The following is a 26772-nucleotide window of genomic DNA, read 5'->3' on the forward strand; positions in this document are numbered from 1 at the left end:
AAAATAAAAAAAAAACAAAAGTTAAAAAAATTGTCAAAAGTAAAAAAAATGTTATTTTAATTACAATATTGTAAATAATTCAATTTTAAAAATGTGTGTGAGACACACAGACACACATATATATTTAAATATACAATGTGACAAATTAGTATAGTTATGTAGTCTGAACATATCTTCCAAATGCTGTGGTTAAGCATGATCAACACTGTCATACGTTTAATCTTATAAACTCACTCGTCAAATTACAATTTAGAGTAGGACAACAGTAAATCCTCCTTTTCAGTGTTTCTGTACCGAAGCAAAAATGGCTGGCTGGTGTGCCTAATTAAATGGTAAGCATAGTGAGTGAGTGTACTGTGAGTTAGAGCTTCCTCTGTGGGATACTTCCCCCTCATCCTGACGTCAGCTGGATGTGGGATATTTTCTTCCCATGCTGCTTGGAACTGACGCATTCGCATATCGGCTCTCTCTGCAGCGACCTTGGGTGAGTAGACTACGCTGTACATGAATACTACTACTGCACACACTTGTGAGTTGAGATGTACTTCTTAAAGTTTGTCCAGCAGCTGGAGTGGGTGGAAAGGGAAAGCAAGCTGATGTATATTCCTCATTGCATTCCTGCATTTGTGTTATGTAATAGGCAGCAACACACAATTCAGCTGCTTTGCATGGTGGGACATAGCACATTAACTAAACACACAGTATATAGACTTTTTATATGTTTAACACCCGCCTCTTAACTCTTTGACGATTCTGCAGCTGGCGTCTTTAGGGTTTCATGATATGGAAGTGGTGTGACTCTTGTGGTCAAAGAGCAGAAAAAAGATGTTAAAATGTTCCAGTTGGGTTTCGTATTGCTTTGAGTGTGTTTTTTAGCGTTAAAGAAGAAGAGACAGCACATGAAATCATCTCCTCTGTGCTTTCTGAAAGTGTGATGTGATCTACTACAGAAAGACTGCAGGGCTTGGCCTCTCAGGCTGCTCTGTGGTTCTGTACTCTGGTCAGGACCAAACATTTATTGAAACATGGTGTGGTTAGAGTTCACACTAGTACTTATGTTATTAGAGAAAAAGGCTGCACAGTAAAGAACATAAAGTAAAGACTAGAGTGGGTAGCTTTTGTGATGTAACGCAAATACTGTATTCCATACCACAATGTGGAGTTGTTTTAATATTCTGCTATTTGTACCAGCTTAGATTTCACTTAAAGCAATTTTATGAGAATAAAGTGGAAAGTGGACAATGAAGTCATAATAATACATGAATACATTTACAAGAATACATTTACAAGAATAAAGTGGTAATTATGGTGGTATTATGAGAAAAAACAAAGAATAAAGTTGCCATTTATGGAAGATTAGGTTTAGGGGTGAAGTTATACGGTAATATTACAAGAATAATGTCTAAATATTATGGGAATTTTGTCACACATAACACAAAGCTAAGATTCAGACTGTTTTTTCTTTCAATTGTTAGAGATGCCTAGTATTAAACAATAGAAGCACTGCAACCAGTGAGAAGCAGACACATCGCCACACCACTGATATACGGAGGAGAGTGGTCCCACCCCTGCGAGGGTGGAACCCAGGTATCGCATGTAGAGCAGTTACTTCCTAGTTCGAGGCTTCTTTCTCCGAGTCCTACAGTGGATGGACTGAAGCCCCATCGCTGAGCTCTGTGACATCTTCTAGACAAGTTTTTCACTAAAAGTGAAAACACAGAAAAGTGTGTCCGACGGATCTCTCCTTCGGAAAAATGAACTGGAATTTCTTTTTAAATATTATATAAAATATAAACATTTCTTGGCATATAAAATTGGCCTCCAACATAACTTTGGACAACGTTGTTCTAAAATATACATTTAAAGAGCACCATTGTCTCTCACACACACACACATATATGCACACGCACGCACGCACACACACACACACACACACACACACACACACACACACACAGATAGAGCAGAGCGGAGAGACGGAGCTTGCAACACCTTTTCTCTTCCGTATTTGTCATTTCTTAAATGCAGCACTGTCATTTTAACACTGGTCTGTGCAGTGATCACATTTGAGCTCAAGTGAAACCAACTGCACCAGAGTTCACTTGTTTGGCGCAAACCCTGGTTGGGATGATGGCTTTCACCCTTGACCAAACGAACCGTACCAGCCGACATTTTCGGTGGCACAACAACATCAACAATGATATAGCACAGGTGTTCCAGGAGGAGCAGAAAAGGTAGAAAAACACATAAAATGAGATGTTCTAAGGCCTCTTGTTCTACGTCTGAGTTCACAGACAAGGCCAAAGAAGGAATGTAGTGGTCAACTGCCTGCCTCTCTGTTTTTTTGGATGTTTCAGCCAAACCAAGAAATTCTAACCCTTTAGAGAAGTTTTCAAATGGGAGTTTCCCCACTGAAAGCAGCCAGTCTACGAGGCAACAACAGTATGGGTGAAATGTGCAGTTCAGTGTGTATTCAATTTTGCACAGAAACCCCATTTTACACCAGAAAATATTATATTCTATCACAATTCAAAGCAATCAATTCATATTTGTTTTATTTTAAGATACAGCTTTTGTGTTCAGAATCTTACAAGACGTCCACAAAAATCAGCATGCCAGTATGGAGGAAATTCTGCAGCGAAACACTGTTTTACGCCAGAAAACGCTATATTTTAGCATAACTCAAAGCCATCAATGCATCCGTTATATATCATATTTAGGGTTTTTTAAAGCTCAAATATTAAAGTACATTTTCTAGTAAATATAGTGCACATATTTGTGTGCAAAATCTATTAAAAAAAACCTCCACAAATATGCCAGGAATTTATAGTTTGTGTATTTTTGCCTTAAATTTAAACTGCTAAGAGAATTTTCATTTATGTAAAATATGATATATGTCAGAAATGTCTAGCATACATATTCATGATACAGTATTTTATATATTTCACTATAAAATATGACACATTTTTTAAAAACCATTACCAATATGCTATTTCTATTAATTTAACAATTTTGAACGTATTAAGTTTTCCACTGATTACATTGGATATTAAAAAATATTTTTATTATGAATTTGTATTAAATTCCTGTCTAGGCAAGCTAGGGAATCTTTTTTTTAAGCTGAAAGCTTCCACTTTAGCACATATTTGCTGATTAATGTGAGTGATGTGTCTGTCCTGCACGCCAGTAGGTGTTTATTGCCACCATGTCGGCTGGAGTAGAGAGCCAGGCGGTGTTGTGTCACTGTGTTTGGTGGCGAAGAGCTGATTCACTCCAGATGTCAACCACTTTTTTATTTTTTTTAATGACTTAGCGGCACGCTCATGATCTCAGCCATCCACTGTGTGAAGGCCAAAGTGAACAAAGCAGACACCATCCCACGTGGGATCATTTTATTACAGTATTTTGAATGTTCCATCGAAGCAACCTGAATGAACAAAGTTTTGAATGTGTGTAGTGTGTGTGTAGGCAAGCGGACAACACATCATCATTGCATGTGTACTAATATTTACTAATAAGATCCTAAAAACATCAAAGGCGTGTTTCAATGTACAAGTTTATACCCAAGAGACTGGTGAAAAAGTGCCCAGCTGAAAACAGATGCCAGTGACTTATTTGTGTTTGAGTTCCACTGAGTCACTAACATCTTTTCATCCCCCCCGCCCCACCACCTCAAAGTGCACTTTGTGTGTGCAGCTGTTCTTGGCAGCACCGAAAACATTGAAAGATTCATTTGTGAGGCTGCCCAGTCATCTTTTTTGAATCGAAATGAACCTTTTGCTTGTCGGCTTTCTTGTGCCATCTGTTGTCTTTGTCCTCCCTCACTTCTTCATGACGTTAAGTGAAGGGATGATCAAATCTGCATGTCATGCGTACACGTGTGTGTGTGTGTGTGTGTGTGTGTGATCTCATGTAAATGCCATTCGTTCTATGAGTTAAAAACCCAGGCGGGGCTGCCCTTTGGCTCACCTTTTATTTGAAATGTGACATAGTCTCCATTGGCAAAACATCAGGTCACCAGATAAACTACGTCATGATGAATGGAGGAGAAAAGAAGAGCAGAAGCAAAATCCCATCCAATCCCTTTTTTCTGTCAGGGAAATCAAGCTCGATGGCAAACATCCACAATTACCTGGAGCTCAACAGACAACTTCAATCCCTAATAATGCACAAAATATTAGCGTGGAATGTTATTGTACTGCACATGGATGCCTGATCCACAAGGGAACCATCCAGACTCATTATTGGCTGAAAAATGACAAAAATGTCATCCCTTTTAACAATGCTAAAGCATATAGTTAGAACTGACCCCTGATAGGCTGATATGTATCCTGTTTGTATCTGGCTCGATAACATCTATCCCGCTACTCTATTTTTCTATCACAGCCCAACCGGTCGAGACAGACGGCCGCCCCACAGAGCCTGGGTTCTGTTCAAGGTTTCTTCCCCAAAGGGAGTTTTTCCTTGCTTGCTCATGTGGAGTTTCAGTTGGTTCTCTGTTGTCATTTAGGAGTGTGACCTTCGTGTGTGAAGTGCCATGAGATAGCTATTGTTGTGATTTGCCGCTATGTAAATCAACTGGATTGAATTGAATTGACCTGAATGAGAACCATTTTTCTCAATGCCAACCATACATCCAACTTCTTCCGCTTATCAGAAGTCGAGTCGCAGGGACAGCAACCTAAGCAGGGAAGCCCAGACTTCTCTCCCCCCTCGGCTACTTCATCCAGCTCCTGCCGGCAGATCCTGAAGCATTCCCAGGCAAGTTGAGAGACAGTCTTTCCAACGTGTCCTGGGTCTTCCTCTAGGCCTCCTACTGGTCGGACGTGCCCTGAACACTTCCCCGGGGAGGCGTTCGGGAAGCATCCTCTCAGTTCTCCTCAGAGTTTCTCCCGGATGACAATGCTTCTCATCTTACCTCTAAGGGAAAGCCCAGCCACCCTACAGAGAAAACTCATTTCGGTCGCTTGTAGCCGCTATCTTTTGGTCACTACTTTTCCTCAATGCATACCATTTAAAATGGTTAAAAAAAAGTTTTAAAGTAACAGGGTAATGTTCTTAAGTGAAGAAGTTGACCACCGTATGATCTGACTTAAACAATTGCGTACTGGTCCTTTGATAGGGATGTGAAGGAGAAGCTGGATGGCCGATGTCTTTTTTAACGCTCCTGTCATACAAGCGTAAGTGTAAAAAGAAGTTAACCGTACATAAAAACAATTGGGAGGACTACTATCTTTTACTTTCTACTGACTACTGAGATCTTTTGTTTGATGTGTCTTCATGTTTCAGACATCCCATTAAGAGTGACTACCAATCAAGATGGCCGCCGAGCCCCGTACCCAGCAGTGATGCCATTCCTCGGCCCGCCCGCCCCCCTCCTGTGCGTCCTGCTGTGGGTGTCGGCGGCCCTGCAGCGTTCCGACATGCGTCTGGCCTACGTGACCCACAACAGCTTCTTCTGCTACTCGTGCAGCCAGGAGCCCAAGCCCTGCAGCGTGGCGTCGCTGACCGACTGCCGCTGCAAAGACATCCCGCTCTCGGCGCTGCATCGCCCCCAGTCGCCGTCCTCGCCCGTTTTCAGCATGAAGCACTTGACCGTTTGGTATACATCGCCTTGGAACACCGCTCGCCTGCTCAACAACTCGGAGGTGAGGCACCTCACGTTGATGTACTGTGGTCCGGGGGCCTCCAGGGAAAGAGGAACACCCCCTCTGGAGGGACACTTTGCTGTGCAGCACCTGGAGAGGCTGAGCGTCATCACCTTCCCAAACACGGACGTAGAAAGCGACAACGACCTCCACTTTGACACAAACAGATACACAAACATGCACCTGACCCAGGACCCCCACTCAGAAGCAAAGTTCCCTGCGCCCCAGGTACAGGACATCTTCCTGGGCAGGGAACTGGGGGCGGCGTACCAAGAGCAGGCCCGGCTGGGGATCATCCACAGTTCCGTGCTGCAGGGAAACGCAACCGTCAAAGTATACACGGTCCAGACACACATCGACAGCGACGGGACGCTGCCCTTCCCTGACCTCTGCTTGCCTAAACTACCAGAAACATCCGTCATATACGTCAGCTTTGTGTACAGGAAGGAGCGACAGGAGGGATGATACAGATCACTCAATTTACATGCTTAACAAATTACAAATAAATACAAAAAAATTGAAATATAACAGTAATAAACTTCACAATCAACAATTTCAACAACCACACAATTTGCACACAGTAACAATATATATATATATATATATATATATATATATATATATATATATATATATATATATATATATATATATATATATATATATATATATATACACATATATATATACATATATATACACGAGCTACAGTATGCCATGCAGTAACTACATACAAAAACAAAATGCCTATATATGCAAAACTATGTACAAAAGTGGGACTTATTTGTTATTATTTGTAGTAAAATTAATTGGACATTGCTTTACATTTGGATCAATTTCAACATTTTAAGAGTAAATAGTAATTACTAGTTTTATAGCATATTACATACAGTAGATTTCAGGTATTGTTTTACCTTTTTGGCGCCCCCTAAAGGCCGGGGCGCCCTTAGCATCAGCCAATATTGCCTAATGCAATTACAGTAGCCGCTCGCTACATCGCGGTTCAAATATCGCTCGCATATTCTATCACGTTTTAAAAAAAAATGTATTAGTAAATAATGCGTTCCGTGGTGGACTGTGGTCAAAAAATACTGAAAGTTAATGTAGTATTCTGGCCACTAGGCGTCAGTAATGACACAAAACATTGATGAGACGTGTTGTTACATTGTTGCATGTGGTCAGCCATGGCATGTCCGACATGAAAAAAAAGTCCTCCTCCTATTCCGAGTGAAAGTGGTAAGTTTTATGGCTTCTTACTTTCTTTCTTTATTCCCCACTCGTTTTGAAATCCTTTCTTAAGTTAAGAATAAATAAATTGGAGGCTAACTAGTTAGCTCGCAAGCATGCCATGCAGCCGTGGCAGTCATGTGTGTCCCTGCAGAGATTCCGTAGCCTGCACATTAGCAATGTGGCGTAAACAAAGAATAATAGGAGTGTAAAGGTGACTACGGGGCGTTAGTTCATGTCTACATGGCTCTAATAATAGTTGAAAAAAACAAAGTCATAAACAGGTTTTCTTATGGTCTAACTAGGAAAATATTGTATTGGTTAATACAAATCCTACTTTGCGGAATTTCACTTACCACGGTCGGGTCTGGAACAACTTAACTGGGATAAACGACAGAGGACGTATTTTTTTAATGCAGTGCTGCATTACTTCAACTTGACTGAAGCATTAAGCTTATTTGCCGCAACGAAGAAGGTTGCATTGCTTAAATACAATAATATTCTGACACAACAAACTCAAAGTGCATTTTACAAGAAGACCAGAAATGTATCTTTGAAAGGTGGTTATGTAAATACTAATTATATGCATGTTTGTATGCAATCCCAATAAGCGTTTCATTATATGATGTATTTAAAGCATGTTTATGCTGATCAATTAATCATTTTTTCGCCTAACTTTGAGCTCCGATTTCAGTGAGAAGGCCAGGAGTCGCTTGCGTAATTATTCAGTAACTATCCTTAACCAGCAGATGGCAGCAGATACATTTGAGCGTCACCTCAAGCTATGGTGATCAAAACATGTACAATGCACTAATAACAAGAAGGGCTGCTTGGACTACTATTATGTATACATTATGTGTATTATGTATATAAAGACAGATGGACGTCAAAATATGGTATATTGCACAATGGACTACAATGTATTTGCACTTTATTTGACTTTATGTTTATAATGGTACATTTATATGAGTGCACAACAGGTAAAGGATGCTTTTTCCCTTGGCAAAGCTGCTTAACCTTGGTTGACCTCCGACCACCAATTTGGTCAGATTTGGAAACATTTTCTTTCTTGTTCTGTCATAAAATACAAAAAAAAAAAATGTGTTCCAGGGTACAACTGTCATGCAAGCGTAAAAAGAAGTCGACTGCTGTTAATATTAAAACATCGAGACATTAAAACATTTTCCCGATGAAAGACAAAAGGTGTAACGTGGAGGTGATTTGTATTACACTGCACATTTTCCATTTTCAGAGACGTTTGGCGCAACTTTGCAGGCAACATTTTGGACAAATTCTGAATTTTACCACTTCAGGGGTGTTTGAATTTAGAGCCATTTCTAAATCTCTCAATTGGTGACATATGATATGAGATATGAAGGCGGCACAGATTCCAAATTCAGTGCAGAAAAGCCAGGAAAAGTTTTTTATACTTTGATTCTTAAAGAGTGGTACCGTTACTAGGGGTACGCGGGTATACTGTATCTAAGAATTTTTAAAAAACAACCACCAAATCAAATATTAGACATACAGTATAAATATATATTGGAAAAATACAATTTATCAAACAAATTCATTGAAATCGAATACAAATTAAATTTTCCTTTGAAAAAGTACTGTTGAACTCCCCTCATACGCCCCAAGAAGGTAGCACAAACGCTGGTACTTGCAAAAGCGAAATGTTTATGAAGTGGTTCTTGGTGTAAAATGTTTAAGAAGCCATTGTTCGATACGATTTCTTTGCTGTGCTGTTCCAAGAATAATTATTGTATTTAGCACATCATTGGTCGTTACTCACTGCAGCTGACACACTACATGGCCACATGCGCCTGAATGTGCCGTGCACGCTTGCTTGGGAGCGCTTGCAAACACCTGCTCTCGAGACGCACATTAGCATGATAAGCATACCTCGTTAAAAGCCGCTGTGAATGCTCACTGATGCCGCCTGTTGATCCCCGCACCTGAGAGGTCAACGCACACTGCAGGGCAATTACCGCTTTGTGTGTGTGTTAGCGTATAGCAGGGCTGTTCAACTCATTTGTGCTGTGGGTGGGGGGGCACTTTTTCACAAAGCACCAGATAAATCCTCTCCCCGGTTGTGCCAGAGCAGCACGGTTTCCGGTCCGGTCAGCAACACTCGGGCAACATCGGCTTAACAGGCCTTCAGAATAAAAGAAGCTTGCCAGTAAAATAACACTGTTGCATCACAGTAGGCAGTCAGGTCTTTACACCAGCACCAATTGCTGTTATTTCCCCTCATTTTCCGGAAAATGTCCTTTATTTCCCTAAATCTTGACAGGTATGTCTTGGTGGCAAGGTGAGGATCCGCCAGATGATTGGCCAAACACACGGTATACTTGGTATGGGGGGTGTCCAAAGCGGTACATTCTAAACATAATTTAACAAGAAAAGTAAAAAAAAAACAAAAACAAAACCTAAACAAAAACAAAAACAAAAGCAGCAAAAATAGAAAAATCAGCAGTAATTTTACAAGAATAAAGTCAAAATATTATGAGAAAAAAGTTGCAATCTAACAGGAAACAGTCGGAATTTTACAAGAATAAGGTTGTAATATTATGCAGGAAAAAAAACTCATTTTAGTAGCATAAAGTTGAACTATAAAAGAAAATAGATTTTTTTAAAGCCATAATATTATGAGCAAACAAGCAAAACAAATAAAGTTGTAATTGTTTTGGAAAATTCAGTTGGAGAAAAAGTTATAATTTGACAAAAATAAAGTCAACATTTTATGGGAATAAAGTCGGAATTACGGGAAGAAAATGTACAAAAAATGTTAAAATAGTTGAAAAATACTTTTAAAAAAACAGCAGAAATGAAGAAAAAATTGAATTTTATGAGAATAAAGTCAAAATATTAAGATTTTAATATTAAAACTTAAACTTAATATTAAGTTTTATTCTGACAAGAAAAAAGTCCATTTTCATGAGGATAAACTCGTAATATTAGGAGGAAAAATAACATAATTTGAGTAGCATAGAGTTGAAATATTATAAGAATTTTTTTTACATTTTTTTTAAAAGTTGTGATATTATGAGTAAAACCAAACAAAGTTGTAATTTGTGGAATATTAGGTTGGGGAAAAAGTCAAAATATCATGAGAAGTCATAATATTACAAGAAGAAAATCTATGAATATTATTCAAGAAGAAAGTTGAACTATTTGTAAAATTATCAAAAAAGGAAAAAAGACCAAAGTGCGAAATTCATACTAATAATTATGTGCTTTTTCACCAATATGACAAAGCTGAGATGCATTTTTTTTCTTGACACATATATAACTTCTTAGCATATCTGCATGTGTTGCTTTACAAAATATCACAGTGGCCCTTACATCCTTTCATTTTTCACCAAGTGGCCCTCGCTGGAAAATGTTTGGACACCCTTGATATGGAGACTTGGTGGTGGAACAAAGAGGGCCAAGACTATGTATCTGGAAAAAGGCCAGCAAAGAAGAACTGGGATAGCTGGAAGGATGAGGAAAATAGGCAGGAGCACAAAGATCTGAGACGAAGGGCAAAGGCTAGCGAGAGACCTTTGATGCGTCAGACAGTAAGGAAGGAGAAAAGGACCTGTGCAGGCTGGCAAGGCCGGGAGATGGTGATGGGAAGGATGTGCAGAAAGTTCGAATGCTCAAGCTCAGAAATCAGAATGTGCTCACAAGTGAGGGATAGTGTGAGGGAAAGATGGTAAGAATGCTTGGAAAAACTGAAGAACGTCGAAAATGAGTGTGAGAGAAGGGTGGAAGTTGTGAATGCTGTAAATGAGGAAGTTCCAGGCATCAAGGTTGAAGTTTGAGCATTTCTAACCAGGATGAATAGGCATGTATGACATGTACATGTATTTAGTTGAGACAGGAGTGGCATTTTAACAAGATTGTTCAATAATGTCTTAGAGAACGAATGGATGTCAGAGGAATGGAGGGACAGTGTGGGGGATGTTCAGTGTTGTCCATCTACAGGGGTAGACACACACAATAAAAGTGTCGTGGGAAAGCGTAGTGGAAGCAAGGCTAAGGAAAGGGAGCAGCAGTAGATTTTCCTCGGGAGCGACGAGGATGGACGGGATTGGAAAGGAGAAGATCAGAGGAACAGCCCAAGGAGGAGGAGAAGGGATGTTCCTAAATGTGGTTAGAGAGAACATTGCAGGCGATAGGACTGGCACAGGAAGACGCAAAGGACAGGGCAAGATGGAAACACGCCTAAAGTAGAAAAAAAAAAGATTGTCTATTGTCATTCTGCTGTTTTTAAGCACCTATTGCAAAAACACTAAACAAAGATGGTCTGTATGACAGGACGGCTCTGCTATTTTTAGCAATCTGCTGCAAAAAAGCTCGTCTACAATCAGTGTTTCTCAACTGGAGGGTCGGGACCCAAAGTGGGTCGCAGATGCATTCTGGGTGGTCAAAAATATATGTTCAACATATTTGTACTATTCCAAATATTAGACTATTACAAAATTACAGGAAATATTGGAATACAATTAATATACACCGGAATATTTTAGATTTTAATGTAATTTTGTGAGATTTTATATTTTTTATTTTGAAATAGAAATATTTGGAAAATAAACTTTTGATTGACTTATACCAAGGATGAAGATGCCAATATTTACTGTTATTTTATAGTATGGATTATTTTGTTTGTGTTTTGAAGGCTATTTGAACGAAAACTAAATGAGCATGCTTTTAGCTCTGTAAAAGTGGGTCACACCTTAATGAGCATGGGAAAATGGTCCCAGGATGAGACCAGCTGGGACCCCTGCCCTATGTGACAAAAGTACTCCGCTGTTTTTAGGAATCTGTTGCAAAAATGGTAATAAACTCCGGCCTGGTGTCGTTCATGGGCCAGATATGGCCCGTGGGCCACCGGTTGACTATCCCGGGTGTATAAAAAACAATTAGACTTTAATATTCATTAAACAGCTCTATCAGTGTAAATATTGATGTCGGGCTTAAATCGGTGGCCTTCTCCCTCGCCGGCACCCTCTCCACCACGCTGCCGCCGTCTCCTCGCCGGCAGTTTGGCACTAAAACATTTTTATAATCAGACGTTATTGTCGCGGGAGATGTGGCCATGTTCTTCTTTTGAAAAGGGCAAATCAGCCATAATTCAGTTTATAAACTGCGGCACGCGGAGGGGAGAAATGCCTGGATGAATATTCATGAGGGCCTCTACTGCCGCGCGCGGTGATTCATTAGGCATATGTAAATATCACTCACTTTAATTGCCCCTAAACTGACTCAACATAATGTTACCATTAGCAAATTATTACTTATTTGTGATACTAATGGTGCGCAGTGTTGAAGCGCCATACATGACTGCAATTACAGCTATTTTTATTCGCGTGCGTGTGTGTGTGTGTGTGTGTGTGTGTGTGTGTGTGTGTGTGTGTGTGTGTGTGTGTGTGTGTGTGTGTGTGTGGACGATTAATTTCTTTGACACATGCTGGACTTAAGTGTGGCTTCATCAGCGATGAGCGCACATTTTTCACATCTTAAAATAATGTCAGCTCTGATTGACTTCGCCAGACAGGAAATTGTCATTTTGCCTCAAACTGTAAACGTTTGAGAAACTCATCAAGAAAACAAATCACACTGCAAGCGACAACAAATTGTGTGAAATAATGCTGTGTAATTATAAACTACAGCTTTTGCAGCAGAAGCTTGCATCAAGATTTTTTTTTTTTTTTACTAATAATCTCTGCCACAGCTGTCTGAGTATCAATTATTCAAAAAGTGTAGTACAATCAAATTTAACTGGGCGGGCCTCTGCGTTATAAACAAATTAAATGACTTCCAAATAGTAAAATAAGGATTTTTACGGCGCAGTCGTCAGACAATGATTTAATATACATTATGTATCCAATTAAAAATATGGAATATATGATATCTTTAAATTCCATCACAAAGTAGTAGACATTTTACAGGGACATTTAATTGTAATATACTGTAAGTGTTCTTTAAATTTGAGGACAGTGTAAACCAGGAGTGTCCAAAATGCGGCTCGGGGGCAATTTTCAGCAGCCAGCTTGTTTCTTATTGGCTCCTGGCATATTCTAAAAAAGAAAATTAATTTCTAATATAGATATATTTGTAGGTATTACAGAATAACTCAAAATTCACTGATATGGATTTAAAACAACACTAAACATACCCATATTTTTGTTTTGCTGTGCAAAAACGAGTGACACGATGTAAGGTACATTTAAATTGTCGCTCCTAAATCGTTCCGCAGTAGACTGAGCGTGACTCAAACTGGACGTGACACACATTTTACAATAACGTTGTCATTTTAATCATAAAAAAATAAAAAAAATAGTTGCCGTCTGCCTCGACTGCGGGGCCTGGAGATGTTTTATCGAGGCAGCAGCAGTTTGAAGCATCAGCCATGAGAAAACAGAGGGAGAGAAAGAGAGAGAGACAGGGGGAGAGATAAATAACTGTGTGTGTGTGTGTGTGTGTGTGTGCGTGTGTGTGCGTGTGTGTGTGTGCATCTGCGAGAGAGTGCGAGGGAGCTAATAAAGTAAGGTGATGGATGATCTCCTTTCCCCCAGAGGGAGCAGCACCATGTAAATTGGCCCACACAATGCATTATGGATAAGGCAGTTGAGATTATAGCTTGTTAATGTGTCCCTCCCTAGTTGTCTACCCCCCCACCTACACCACTGCCACCCCACCACCCCTTAACGCTTTCCTCTCGCATCTTGTTGGTCCTCCATCCCTCTGTTTGGGCTCAGGCAGTGACATGTTCGCCTCATTGTCGGGGTCTTTTGGGTGCAGATGGAGAAGGAGCTGCTGTGCGTGCGTGTGTGTGTGTGTGTCTGTGCGTGTTTTCTAGGCATCATGGAGACACGCTATACGTCAGCGACACTGTGGCAACCCTGTGACATGAGAATCAGGGTAATAAAGACACATGAGAATCGAGGGTAGTTGGCAGAGACTTATTTTAACATGTGTAGAAAAGCCTAATTTATTGTTTCACTTTTTTTTTTTTTACATGGGGAAGGCTCTTTTAGCTGGGGGAAGGATGCAACTTTAAAAGAGACCTCTTCTCTCAAAAATGGAGCAAACAGGAGAGTGACGTGATAGAGTTTCCCTCATGTTTGGTGCTCACAAACAGGCTCAACAGATGCATATTTGTTAGAACATCATTAAAGAAAAAAACCCGCCATGAATTCACTTTTGTGCAATGGGGGACCTTTAAGGGTGTTTGTGTAGTGGAAACAGAGCTCATCAGCAAAATCCACGGCGTAGGACATATGTCGCCTGAACCCCCCCCCGCCCCCGTTGATCCTCCTATGAGGTTACCCCCCAGTCTACCCCTTTGACTGCCCCCCCCCCCCCCCCCCCCCCCCCCCCACACACACACACACACACACACACACATTCACTCCCCACTTTCCTCCAATGCTCCCTGCCTCCACCTTGTGGGCCTGTCCAGGGACCTGTCAGGCCATCTGTTGAAGAGTTACCACTGCAGCAGCTACGTGTCTGCCTGTGGCCAACTAGCACAACGCATCTATGCACGAGTACGTGTGTGTGTGTGTGTTTGTGTGTTTGGGTGTGTCAGCCTCACACAAGATCATTTGCAGGGTGTGTGTGTGTCATGGAATCCCAGGGATGGTGCCACTTTTTGCATATTAGACCAAAAACTCATACACTGGTACATTTTTACCACTCTTTTGCACTACTGCTGTGTAATACTTTTATTGCTCCAATTAAATTAACCACACTCTCCTATAGGCAAGGTCTGTGGTCTACAAAAGCAAATAACTGCCGGGGTCACTAATTAGTCCAGTCAAAAAACACTGGCATTAACAGCTGCGGCTGTAGGCAACCCTCCAATGTAGGTTTTGTTTATTAACTCCACAAGGTGGCAGTAGCTGCATTTAAAGCATCATGAGCGGTCAGCCTCCAGCAGCTTTATCTACCTCTGTGTGCACGTTAAAACTTTGCTACTCAGCTGTTGGTGTGTTACCCATACCGTACTGTTGTTTTCAGTGATCACATCAGCACTAGGAGCAGTTATCTCCTTACCGCTATTACAACATTGGTTCTGTCCTATATACACTTCACTCTTAACCATGATAGAGAAGCTTTTTAAATTTAAATCATGTGGCGCTTTCCCAGTTTGGTGCGTCTTAATCAAGTAATCAAAATGAAGGCAATGTGTCCGTGTGTGTGTGGGTGGGTGTGTGTGTGTGTGTGTGTGTGTGAGAGCTGGACCCTCCGGATTTGTGTGTGTGTGGTGGGCTGCACCCATTAGAACGGGTCATCTCTCCCTCATGGAGAGTTTTCACGGCTGTGGAGCGGATTAGGTGCGAGCGGGCCGAGGGAGGAGAGATTATAGGGCGGGCCGGTGGGAGGAAGTGTAGAATGACAAAAGTATTAGCATCTGCACTTCAGTGTTTGTTTCGTGCTATGTAGCCCGCTCTCATCCAGAGTGGCCGGGTTTCACAGCCGGGACAAATGAAAGAACAAGCTGACGTGGAGCATCGTCGTCGCGAGTGGCCTCTCAAAGACAAAGAAGCGGTCCGAGTAAGGAGTTGTGTTAAAGAGGGGCCGTACTAAACATTTACAATGAGCTAATTACTAGAAGGAGAAAAGACTGAAGTGTAAACACATTTGTAAAATACTTTTGTCGTCATTGCAGAGCACCGCACAGCACACTCGGTGTTTCCTGCTGAATGGGATCAACAATTTACACTTAAAATACCCTCTTTTATGCAAAAGTGACTTTTTAATGATTTTCTAAAAGCAATATGCGTCCCTAGAGCCTGTTTGTGAGCACCAAATGTGAGAAAAATAGGAGTTGCAGGTTTTCATGACATCATCAAGGTGGAACCTCCATGATACAGCCTCTGACACGCCCACTTCGTGTATAGGCCCACTACGTGTATAGGCCCACTACTTTGAGGAAACAAAAACAAGGCTTCTCTACACATCTTAAAATAAATCCTGGACCTTTGCCAGCTATAGACGTGCGAGCTGGTTTGACCATCTTGTTTTATCCTCAGTGAATAGGCTAACCTAGCATGATTTTGTGGTTAAAATGTGACAGAAATGTTAGCACTGTAGCTCACACAGCTATGCTAGTGTTGCTAAGGTTTGTGTCCTCCATCCTTTAACATTACACGTTGTTGTATGTGATATCTGACATCTATTATGCTGGACAAGGGTGGAGTTACGGTGTACAGGTAGTCCAACGCTACGTGCTACGTTTCATCGTTTAAGAACGCGCTCCCATAAGTGTAATTTTGGCCTGAAAAGACAAGAATCGCTTGAGAACTAGTTACAGCGCATTTGGCGGAAGTATGTGCGGCTCATGCGCAGCTACATTAAGGAAAGAAAACATTACTTATTAGTTAATTTATGCACGCCCACACTTTTGGTCTGAACACCTAACACACACCAGCTGCAAAGCAACAAGCTAGGCTATAGTTATGGGGCCAAATTACTCCAAGGGAATAAAACATTATGTAATGATCTGTATTGAAATCACGTGGTGTCCATTCATCATGATTGTTATTACTGTTTTGTGAATGCAAGGTTTTATTTGTCGCTATTTTTCATGAACTTAACATTGTTCAGTTATCTTTTTTACTTGTTTTTTTATGACGTGGCAGTGATTGAACACTGCACCTCAACTTTGAATTTTGACTCCCCTGTCAGGTTTTCGGTCAGCTGGTTTGAAGAACATATCAAATTAAGCCTATGTGGGGCACCTTTTTAGCGCAAAAAAAGAAAACTCATTATGGGATCATGATGGTATTTGAGTGAAGGTGAGTCTTTCCTATGGAGAATTATGACGAACATCTGTAAAAGCATTTGTTCTTTTATTAGCATTTCTCTGGTAATTAAAACTAAAATGTGGTACTCTCTCTGGTCAACTAAGAGTCATCATTTGCCTGAAAGTCAAATCATGTTTTATGATAACGGCAAGGCATGAGAGGTGGCAGCGTCTCGTTGCGTGGAGGAAACGGTCATTTTGTCTCAATCAACAAAGAAATGCTTGAGACTCAGGTGGGTTAGGGTTGCTCTCGTCATTCCAAAGGTCAGCTCCCTGCAGGCCAAACAAAGATTCAAGAAATTCAACAAAGACGCTAAATTGTTTTTTATGCACAACTGTGTGTCTTAAAGCTGAGAGAAAGTTTGTGGCACCAAAGGAGGAGGAAGTGCCTTCCTCAACCCCTCATTAGTTACCTCCAGCAAGCACTTTTTGCATTTATGCGTCCGGCTGAACGCGCGCCTCTACGTCTGTGTTTGAAGACACGCGTGGCATGTGCGTCCTGACCGCACACGTCCGACAGTAAAAAGACACCAGGCGCAGACTACATTTTTCAAGTTTGTTTGACACATTTAAAATGCTAATAACCCGTTTATTATGTGCTACATCAAATGCAAATGTTGTGTTTTACTGCCGCCAAGTTGGGTCGATGTTAGCATTTGCATATCTTATGTCCGTCTCCTTTGCATGCGCCCGGGAAGAGGATAAGCGTGCAGACTCCTAATAAATAACATTAACAAGGCGCCTCGGATAAACAAGCTGCAATAACGCGACTATTAGCGAATGCGGGGCCGCGGCCCGTTTAAACGGAGGTGTTTGACACAGCGGCATATGGTGCGCAAATTCACCCAAATCAAGGGAACGCCGACGTTATGTGCAAATGTCAGCGAGAGCAGACGGATTGAAATAACATCGCTTTAGCAGCAGACGCTTTATGATGCGGAGAAAATGCAGCGGAGGAATTTGTCTCTTTAGGACCAACTGGCGTGGTGTGTGTGTGTGTGCGTGTGTGTGTGTGTAAGTGTGTGTGTGTGTGTGTGTGTTAAGACCATAGCTCAAACTTGAACTGTGAAAAGGAACTTTTGTCTAGGTTAATGTTTGCTAAAGTCTTAATCAGCGACCATCCGGGGACCCATTAACGAAGCGGCGTAAACATTCCATAAAGAGTGTCATATTTTGCCGTTACAGCGTTTCTGATGGCTGTGAAGGTAATACGTTAAGAATACGATCCGGGATGTAGGCGACACTTTGAGAGGTGTTTGTCGTTTATCAGCTTTACAGTGATTGCGTTCTCCTCAGGTGCCTCGTGCACTGGCAAAATAACCTCCGACTATGAAGCTTGTAGCACTCATTTCACCACCCTTTGCCCTCTTTGCACATAAACAAACAACTACTGTGTCTTTTTCATGTTAATAGGACGTCTATATTGTGCCCAGTCCCCTGTAGAGACTGAAAATCAGTCAACGCACGGGCATTAATGGTTAAATCAGTGGTTCTCTACTGGTGGGTCGGGATCCAAAAATGGGTCACGGATCCATTCTGTGTGGGTTGCAGACAGACAGCAAGTAAAAAAAATCCATTAAAATATGGAACATACAACTCATGTCTGACTTCCAGTGAAGTATCTGATTTTGTGGTCTTTTTGGTATTTAATTTGAACGTATCTGCTGAATCGGGATCGGCTGCCAAGCCGCTGCATTTTGTAGATCGGATCAAATCGGCTTCCGCTACGAGATCAGGCCAATGGGGTTGCAGTATAACGCTCGTAACTGTGGGCCACACTCCAACATGCTAGGTGCGGTAATGCGCCTCAAAGCTGGCTGCCGCTCGACTCCCGCCACCTGCAAGAAGAAGAAAACACAACACAACCATGCAGACATGTCCGCAGTGTACCACGGCAAAGTTATTTTCATGTTGGACGTTGGACATTTGGCTTCGTAGCTACAGCGGTAGTTCCCTCTCACTCTGCCCGGGCTGCTGTGTCATGGTGCGGGGAGCTCACACGGGAAGTGCCGCTGTAACCGCTGGTTGTTTATACTAGAGAGCGTCAATAAATTACTATTGCGTTGAACAGAGCTTGTGCTTCATGTATTCTAAATCACACCACAAATTGATCTATAACCATGTAGAATAATTAGTCCTACCCTAAAAGTATTTTGCACGGCCATTTTTTCCAATTTAATCTTTCATTGGATGGACTTTTATTGGATCTTTTATTAGATTAAGGGCCTGACTCACAGAGGTTTGTTAAAAAAGCCAAACAATATTGTTGCTCATGCTGGGTAATAAAAAAGTAAATTCAGAAATACTTTGGATGCATTATTTTTTATGCATTTTTATTTTTCACAACCATATTCAATTCCACAAATTCATGTTTTTAACAAAAGCTTATTATTAAAAAAAAAACAACAACTATCGGATCGGATAGGCAAGAGTATAAAAAAAACGGATCGGAAGCCAAAAAAAAGTGGATCGAGACATCCCTCGTTATTACTTGGGGTGTCATGAGACAAAACAGGACGATACACGAGACTGAGTCTAAGAGAACGAGACAAGACAAGATTTTAACATTACTTTAAAGAAAAGAACAATGAAATATACGACAATATATTGCAATCTACTAATATCATTTCTACTATGTTACACTCTTGCACTCTGTGTGTGTGTGTGTGTGGTAGTTCCACCCGCCAAGACAAAGAGACTGACAAAAGAGCTCACTCCGTTCATGCCGTTGTTCTGTGGAACAAACCCAAGGTGCTGAAAGCAATGCACAGAGACGAGAGACGAGGAAAACAGACATACATGCACATGGCGATATGTTAAGGCCGGCAAAATTGCGGAGTTCATTTTCATTTGTTGTGTGATTAATTCATTCATCTATTATTGTCCCAGGCCTGGTGCCCGCAGAGACAGTTTTTTTTCTGAACACAAAATCTTGACACATTTTACGATCCTGTGACACTCCTAATAATTATGTGTAATAGTATTTCAAAAGATCGATGTACATTTGCTTGGTTTGATTTAAATAAAAGTACAAAAAACATGAATTAAATAAATGAAAGAATAAATAAAGACATGTAAAAATAAGGGCTTACTGACAAAAAGTGTGCAAAACAATACAACAAATATAAATCAAAATGACAAATGAAATTGTAAAAAATTATTTAAAAAAGTAAAATTCATTTAAATAAATGTAACAAAAAATAATTACAAAAATAAAAATGACAAATAATAATGTAAACAAATATTTCAAATAAATAAAATTAAAATGACTTAAAAATGGGTCACGACTTAATGACCACTGGCAAATGTGGGTCCCAGGTTAAGAACATTTAAGAACCGCTGGTCTAAATAGCTGGCAGCAAGATAATTGTGTCTCAGGTACAGTCAAGCATGGTGGTGGTAGTGTGCACGAGTGCTGCCGGTACAGCGGTTCGTTGAGGAGAAACTTGGATTCCAACTGAAGCGTACTCACGGGTCAAACTGTGTGCAGAGTACTAAAAATCCACACACGTTGGCAGGTCTGCACCAGAGTTGAATCTAGGAATTTTGTTAACAGTGTGATTGAGGAGCGTACGCTAATTCTTTCACACACACACACACACACGCACACACACACACACACGCACACAGACACACACTTTACCAGCCAGCAGCAATCGCAACACGGTGGTTCTGCTTTTAACTACGCCTTTATTTGGAGCACAATCCGGGCTCCTCCCACGGCCGCCTTTCAGTTTTACGTCCTGCTCCCTGTGTCACTTTGTGTCCGCTTCGCCCCTTCGCAATGTGTGCACATGACTAGAAAATGAGGACTGGAGGGGCTGAGGGGGTGTCTCTGCAAGCGTAGACTGAAAGCCAGCATGTTTGTGTATCTGAGAGAAAGACTGAGGCGGCCCAGAGAGATTAACGTGTAAGATTTAAGATGGGGTGACGAGGGGTGAGGTCTGGTCTCTGCATGCATGAGTGCACACATCTGTGTGCGTTTGTGTCCACTTAAATGCTGAAAATCTGGACACAACTTGGAAATGTAATATTTCTAATAGATATTTCAACTGTTTTATTGTACATTTTTTCAGAACTTTGTGACTTTATTCCCATATTTGGACTTTATTCCCATAATGGAGTATTTGGACTTCATTCTTGTAATATCACAACCTTACCCCCAACCTAATTTTACCAAAATTTGTTTTGTAGTATTGTTGGGAAAATTATTGCAGAAAATTGCATGTTTTCCCCTCACAGTATTCCAACATTACGCTCATAACATTTTTTTTGTTACCATTAGGATTTTATTCTTTTGGCCGCATGGTGGCCTAGTGGAGATCGGGAAGACCTGGGTTCGAATCTCTGTTGGGCATCTCAGTGTGGGGTTTGCATGTTCTCCCTGTGCGTGCGTGGGTTTTCTCCGGGTACTCCGGTTTCCTTCCACATTCCAAAAACATGCATGTTAGCTTAATTGGAGACTCTAAATTGTCCATAGGTATGAATGTGAGTGTGAATGGTTGTTTGTCTATATGTGCCCTGCCATTGGTTGGCGCCCAGTCCAGGGTGTACCCCGCCTCTCGCCCGAAGGCAGCTGGGATAGGCTCCAGCATACCCGTGACCCCAATGAGGATAAAGCAGCATAGAAAATGGATGCATGGATGATTTTAGTTTAATATTTCTACTTTATTGCTTTACAATTACTGCCCTTTTTCCATTTTTCTTGTTGTTTTTGTTAGTTTTCTTTAATTGGACTAAATGTGCCAAGGGCTGATAAAGAAAAAAAAAAACAATCAGCCACGGGCCGCAAATTTGGACAATAATAAACAAACAATAAGAAAAAATAGTCAACAGACAAAGCAGATTATTATTCGTGGTATTAGCTTTTACATGTCAACGATATTCTGTTACATTACGCCTTTGTGCTGTTATTTCAACTTTTGCTACAGCGAGCCAATGAAGAACAAGCTGCGGGCCGCAAATGACCCCCTGGCCACACTTTGGCCCCCCATGAGGTAAGGCAACACTAAACCAAAGCAGACAGGATTCTTCTCAAATAGACGCCATTTGCCAACTCTTTTCTTCCACCTGATTAAAGTCATCAGCTTTGAGTCGCCACGTTGCTATCAGAGGATGTCAAACTGCAATAATGAACGCCGCCATTCTAACATATTAACTTTGCTTCTTTTGGACAAATTAATTAGGAAAAAAAACAAACAAAAAAACAAAACAGCTCCGCAACACATCAATTAGCGACGGTGGGGTCTGTAATTACCAAACTTCCAATGGTTTGATCATCATTAATTGAAGGGCTCGCTAGGGTTTGTTTACTTTTACTAAAAAAGACAGAAGACAGACAAACTTCTTATTGATATTCTCTTTCAACCTGAATTCAGAAAAGAAACATCAGGAGGAAAGAAATACTGGACGGGGCACGCTTCTTCTTTTTTTTACTGAAACATCATACAAACAGCGAGTATTATTGCTGACATCCGAAGGCTGCCGAAATGCCTCAGAACTTTGTGAAGATGAATTTTGTAAAGTAATAATTTACCATCAAATGTGTTCACCTGTTAGAAATACTGATTTTCATTGCAGATGCAGGTTTGTTAATAACGTCTTCGTTCGGTTTCAGTTTTTTAAATTCTTTATTACATTACATTTATAAAAGTAAATACACCATTTTTTTTTTTTTTTGCTGCGTGCCTACATTTTTTTCCACGCGTGTAGTTACAAAACAGCCACATTTCAATGTTATATGTCTAAAAAGTTATTACATTTTTTTTTACGTAAAATCAAATAACTTTGCTACTAATTTTAAAGTTTATATATTTACATGAATTAAGATTAAGAAAGTAGAAAAAACTTGATACTAACATTTGTTTAAGAAAAATCAAATCAATGGTCACATCCTTTTATATGGATTTATAAAACTGGAAATAAAAGAATTATGATAATGTGTGGGTAGAGTAATAATATTATAACATATATTTTTACTTTCAGAAAGCAGCCAACAACCAAAAACAGATTTTGAAGCACGCTAGACGATGAAAGGACCCTCAACATCTCGACTGTGACCTTGACCTCCAAATGTCTCTAATTAAGCATTGTGCTCCTTTCAGTGTGAAATGTTCAGCTGATACCATTTGACGACCAATTAAAAACCTCTCCCAGCCCCGCCCCCATTTACTGTTTACAGCCTATACTGCTTGTTGTGGGGGGGGGCTGCATGGCGGCCTGGCCCACCCAGGAGGGCGGCGGGAGAAGGTTATTAGGTCTTTTAAAAACAGTGCATGTTCACCTTCTTATTTTACAATCATCCTCTGACGGATACTCAGCTGGATTTCTGTCATGATTGACACTTAAGCTACCATATTAACATATTTTTCAACAATTTAAGTAAGCGTCAGAGGTCCCACATTTGTGTATTGGAAGTATGCGGGCCCAAATCTAGGAAATTCTATGTTGGAATTTAGAGAGAGTAAAAGTGCTTTTAGTCAGCCCCGCTGGGAACACGCCGTTTTGTGTGTCTGTAGCAGTAATGCTAACACGCTGTGTTTGCCCGAGAAGCTATTGTGTACATATACACTGTAACGCTCCACTTGTCCAGTGTAACAGATGCCATATATGACACACAACTCCTGACATTAAAGAGTGGCACAGGAGGACACAAACGTTAGCAACATTAGCATGTGCTAACATTTCACTCACATTTTAACAATTTTAACGGAAGAATCACACATGAGAGGAAGGAGGAAGTGGGAGTGTAGCGTGCAGAAGGTTACATGCACACGCATAGTTCAGTTCCAAATGTGAAAATTGTAAATAGTTCCATGGTGTTATATTTGTAAATAAATTATTTTCTTTTAAAAAAAACATTTTTTTCTTTTGTTTATGTGGTGGTACAATTGTTTCGATATTTGAGCTGTCACAAAGGCAAAAAAATATTTGTGTCAAAAGTAAAATATTATGCTTGAAATGTATCTTTTCACAAAAAGCTGGTTTTGTCCCTTTTTTTAATTGGGAACTGATATTTTTCTGAAACTTACCTATGTTCTACCGCTGATGACTAAAGAACGGAAAAAGGTAGAAACAAACTTTTTTTGCCTGATGAAAGATGGGAGTCTAATCTTTCTTTTGGTAGGTTCCATGTTTATATAGCCATAGAACACAATATTCTGTGTGCCTTGAAAGATCAGTCAAAATCGTCTAAATGGCTGGTGCTGAAGGCGTTGTCTTTTGAAAAATGGCTGGGATTGAATGAGTTAACGTAAATTGCAAGTCCTGAGTTCCGTGAGCTTTGAAGACAACATTTTGCTAGCTCGTAAATAAACAGTTCAGGAAGCTAAGCTTGCACAATGTGGGGTCCAACCAAAACTTTCGGAAATATACGCCCCGAAAGTCTATTGGAACTTCATATCCGCATCACGAATGAAGTCTAACGTTAGCGACGCTCGCATAGCCATGTAAGCTACAGTGCTAACATTACGCTCACAGTCTAACAGCAACATCATGCTAGGTCAGCTTATTCGCTGAAGAAAAACAAAATGATCAAACTTACAGCTCCCACATCTGGAGCTGACTGATGGATTTTAAGATGTGTAGCCAAGCCTGGGGGGGGATCAGAGACAGTATCATGTCTATGAGGAAGGAGGTTTTTGCTACTGCTTATAAACAGGCTGTAGGGACACACTGTAGTGTTAGAACATCATTACAAAGTCACTTTTCCATAAGGGCCACCTTTAAATGAGCTGTGGCAGGCACAATAAATGAAACCTTGCTTGGTAATGGTAGAAATTACACATTTTGAAATATGAAAAGATGGCAAGCATATATTCGGTGCAATCAATACCCTACAGACACCTCGCCCAGCTCTCCTGTGCCCCCTCTCATTCACACATTTCTCCACATTGGCCGGATTAGGAACACTTTCTCTTGGGGGCCGCGAGGCTCCGCGACACAAAGGAACACTTGGGGACGGGATTAGTAGGCTTACAGCGGATCCACATATGTCCAGTTCAAGCAATTGGTATTCAAAGCTTTACACTTTCAAATGCCACCAGGAGAGAGCAAAGCCGGCCGCCGCTTTTCGTTGCATTGGCCAAAGCACCTTTATGAGGAGGGCTCCTTTGCTGGGCCAACAATGAGGCCGTCAATACACGCTTTTTAGTGTTCTACCAGGGGGATCTCATGGTGGAGCACGCTGGAGGATCAGGGATAGACTTTATTATCGGGGTTTGGAGTGCCGTGGGTGGCAGGGGTGACTGCACAGACAGATGGAAGGATGATGTGTTGTTATTGTGTACGGCAGGTTGTCAACAAAAAATAGATCCAGAGATGACTTTGAGAGTGACAAGAGGGCCCTCAGAAACTCCATTTCATGCATTGTTACCATATTTTAGCATGCAAACACCGCCATCTTAATGATTGACCAATGGTTTACAGATGCATGACATGTTCATTTTTTCCATTTAAATGTGCAGTTTTGAAAGTGTTGATGCATGATTTAGTTGCTTAAATTTTACATCTTTTCTTGCAAACATGATCATCTGCTTTTAATCATTTATTTCAAACTAAAAGTTCATTAAACCTAAAATAATTGCAAATAATAAACCTTTTATGTGCCGTATACGCATTGAAAGCTGCTAGAGAATGTTTAGGTAGCACAAAAAAGGTTTTTGAGTTTGGGTATTTGACTAAAATTCTTTGATTAAGTAGTCCATTATTTAAAAAAAAAAAAGATTCTGCTTTGATATTTTATGTGGCTGAAAATACAACGGAAAGTGTGATCACTTGAAGAGCATTATTTTAATTGCTTGAAAAAGCTCCATATATCTGACATGATTTTCTTCTTCTGGTAGTTGAGACTGAATCAACAGCGCCCCTGCTGGTTGCAGTTAAATAGTGCACACCATTCGTTCATGATTAATCAACAATTCATTCCACGCAAATGACAGACTTCTTCACAGCTACGCAACAATTCTTAACATCCCTGAACTATTTGTGCCCGTGCTTAAATTGGGCTCAAATGGAAATGCTAAAATATTAATATTATAGATCATATTTTTACAGCAGTTTGAGGGAAGGTGACATTTTTCACTCCAAGGCCCTTGAGCGTGACTTTTTGTTTTAAATCTGACTGGAAAAAAAAAAACAATGCATGGAAATCAATGCTGCTGTGAATCACAGACGGCCTAATAATAATAATAATAATAATAATAAAAATACTCCTGAACATGTATGTATGACATTTTTTGTCTTTCAAAAGTGTGAGTGAATTTTAAGATCCTACTTTTGTGCTCTTTTTGTCTTTGCAGGTTGTAAACAACAAAATAACACATGATCAGCCATTGTCACATGATCTGCGTGGTCATGCCAATTCAAACACCTTTGGGTCAAATAAGGTTCTTTTTTTTATTATTTTTTTTTTTTAAAAAGGAGGGTCCTGACAAGGGGATACCGGGCGGGTCAGCGCTGACGCCCACATGCTGCCATATGGCCAGCAGAGCGCCAAGCATCCGTGCATGACGGCCGTGTTAACTCTCCCCCAGCAGAGGCCCTCATGCTCCCTGTGGCTGCATGGGAGCCTCTCAATGGGAAATGTCATCCCCCCCCCTTTTTTTTCTTTCTGCACTTTTGATTTTACTATTAACACACACACAGACTGCATTTTGCATTTATGACTCAATTTAAACACATTTATTGTCATATTTTTGCATGCATTTTACCATATTTCTTCTGCAGCAAAAAAAGCTGAAACCAATCCAATAAGATATGAAGATACAGCATACTGCACATATAAAAAAAAAACAGCCTAAATGTCAACTTTGTGTCATGACTGTGAACTTCTTTCAACGATTTTTTAAAATGTGTTTCTACATTATGCCACAGGCCAATAAAAAATGAGCTGCGGGTCACAAATGGCCACAGGGCCGCATTTCAGGCACCACTGACTAACTATAAAGGAGGAGGTTTACTTTACTTTTCTTACAGGCATTTTTTTTTACTTAATTTATTATTAATAAACAGTAAATAATATAATATATGTATATGCTTGCTTTTTGTTCTTGTTTAGGTGTTGATTGCTTTTCGCTCCCTTTTACTTATAAG

The 26772-nt window shown here is 40.5% G+C and overlaps 1 protein-coding gene and 1 long non-coding RNA gene across 3 annotated transcripts; both read left to right on the forward strand.

Moving 5' to 3' along the window:
• Window positions 1–395: 395 nt before the first annotated feature.
• Window positions 396–6219, forward strand: si:ch73-52p7.1 (uncharacterized protein LOC100321084 homolog). 2 transcript variants are annotated; one of them, XM_054799124.1, is made up of 3 exons: window positions 465–484; window positions 5123–5180; window positions 5290–6219. In XM_054799124.1, the coding sequence occupies exons 2-3, from the start codon at window positions 5150–5152 to the stop codon at window positions 6111–6113; spliced, it is 855 nt and encodes a 284-aa protein (XP_054655099.1). In that variant the 5' UTR covers window positions 465–484; window positions 5123–5149; the 3' UTR covers window positions 6114–6219. The 2 variants fall into 2 exon arrangements, with proteins under 2 accessions (XP_054655100.1, XP_054655099.1); XM_054799125.1 differs by lacking the exon at window positions 5123–5180 and having other exon boundaries at window positions 396–484.
• Window positions 6220–6398: 179 nt separating this feature from the next.
• On the forward strand, window positions 6399–22864 carry LOC129194086 (uncharacterized). Its single transcript, XR_008573678.1, has 3 exons — window positions 6399–6884; window positions 21612–21677; window positions 22666–22864. It is a non-coding gene; the product is annotated as an uncharacterized LOC129194086 (long non-coding RNA).
• The last annotated feature ends 3908 nt before the right edge of the window (window positions 22865–26772 follow it).

Source organism: Dunckerocampus dactyliophorus, chromosome 14, assembly GCF_027744805.1.
Source record: "Dunckerocampus dactyliophorus isolate RoL2022-P2 chromosome 14, RoL_Ddac_1.1, whole genome shotgun sequence".
NCBI classification, from domain to species: Eukaryota; Metazoa; Chordata; class Actinopteri; order Syngnathiformes; family Syngnathidae; genus Dunckerocampus; species Dunckerocampus dactyliophorus.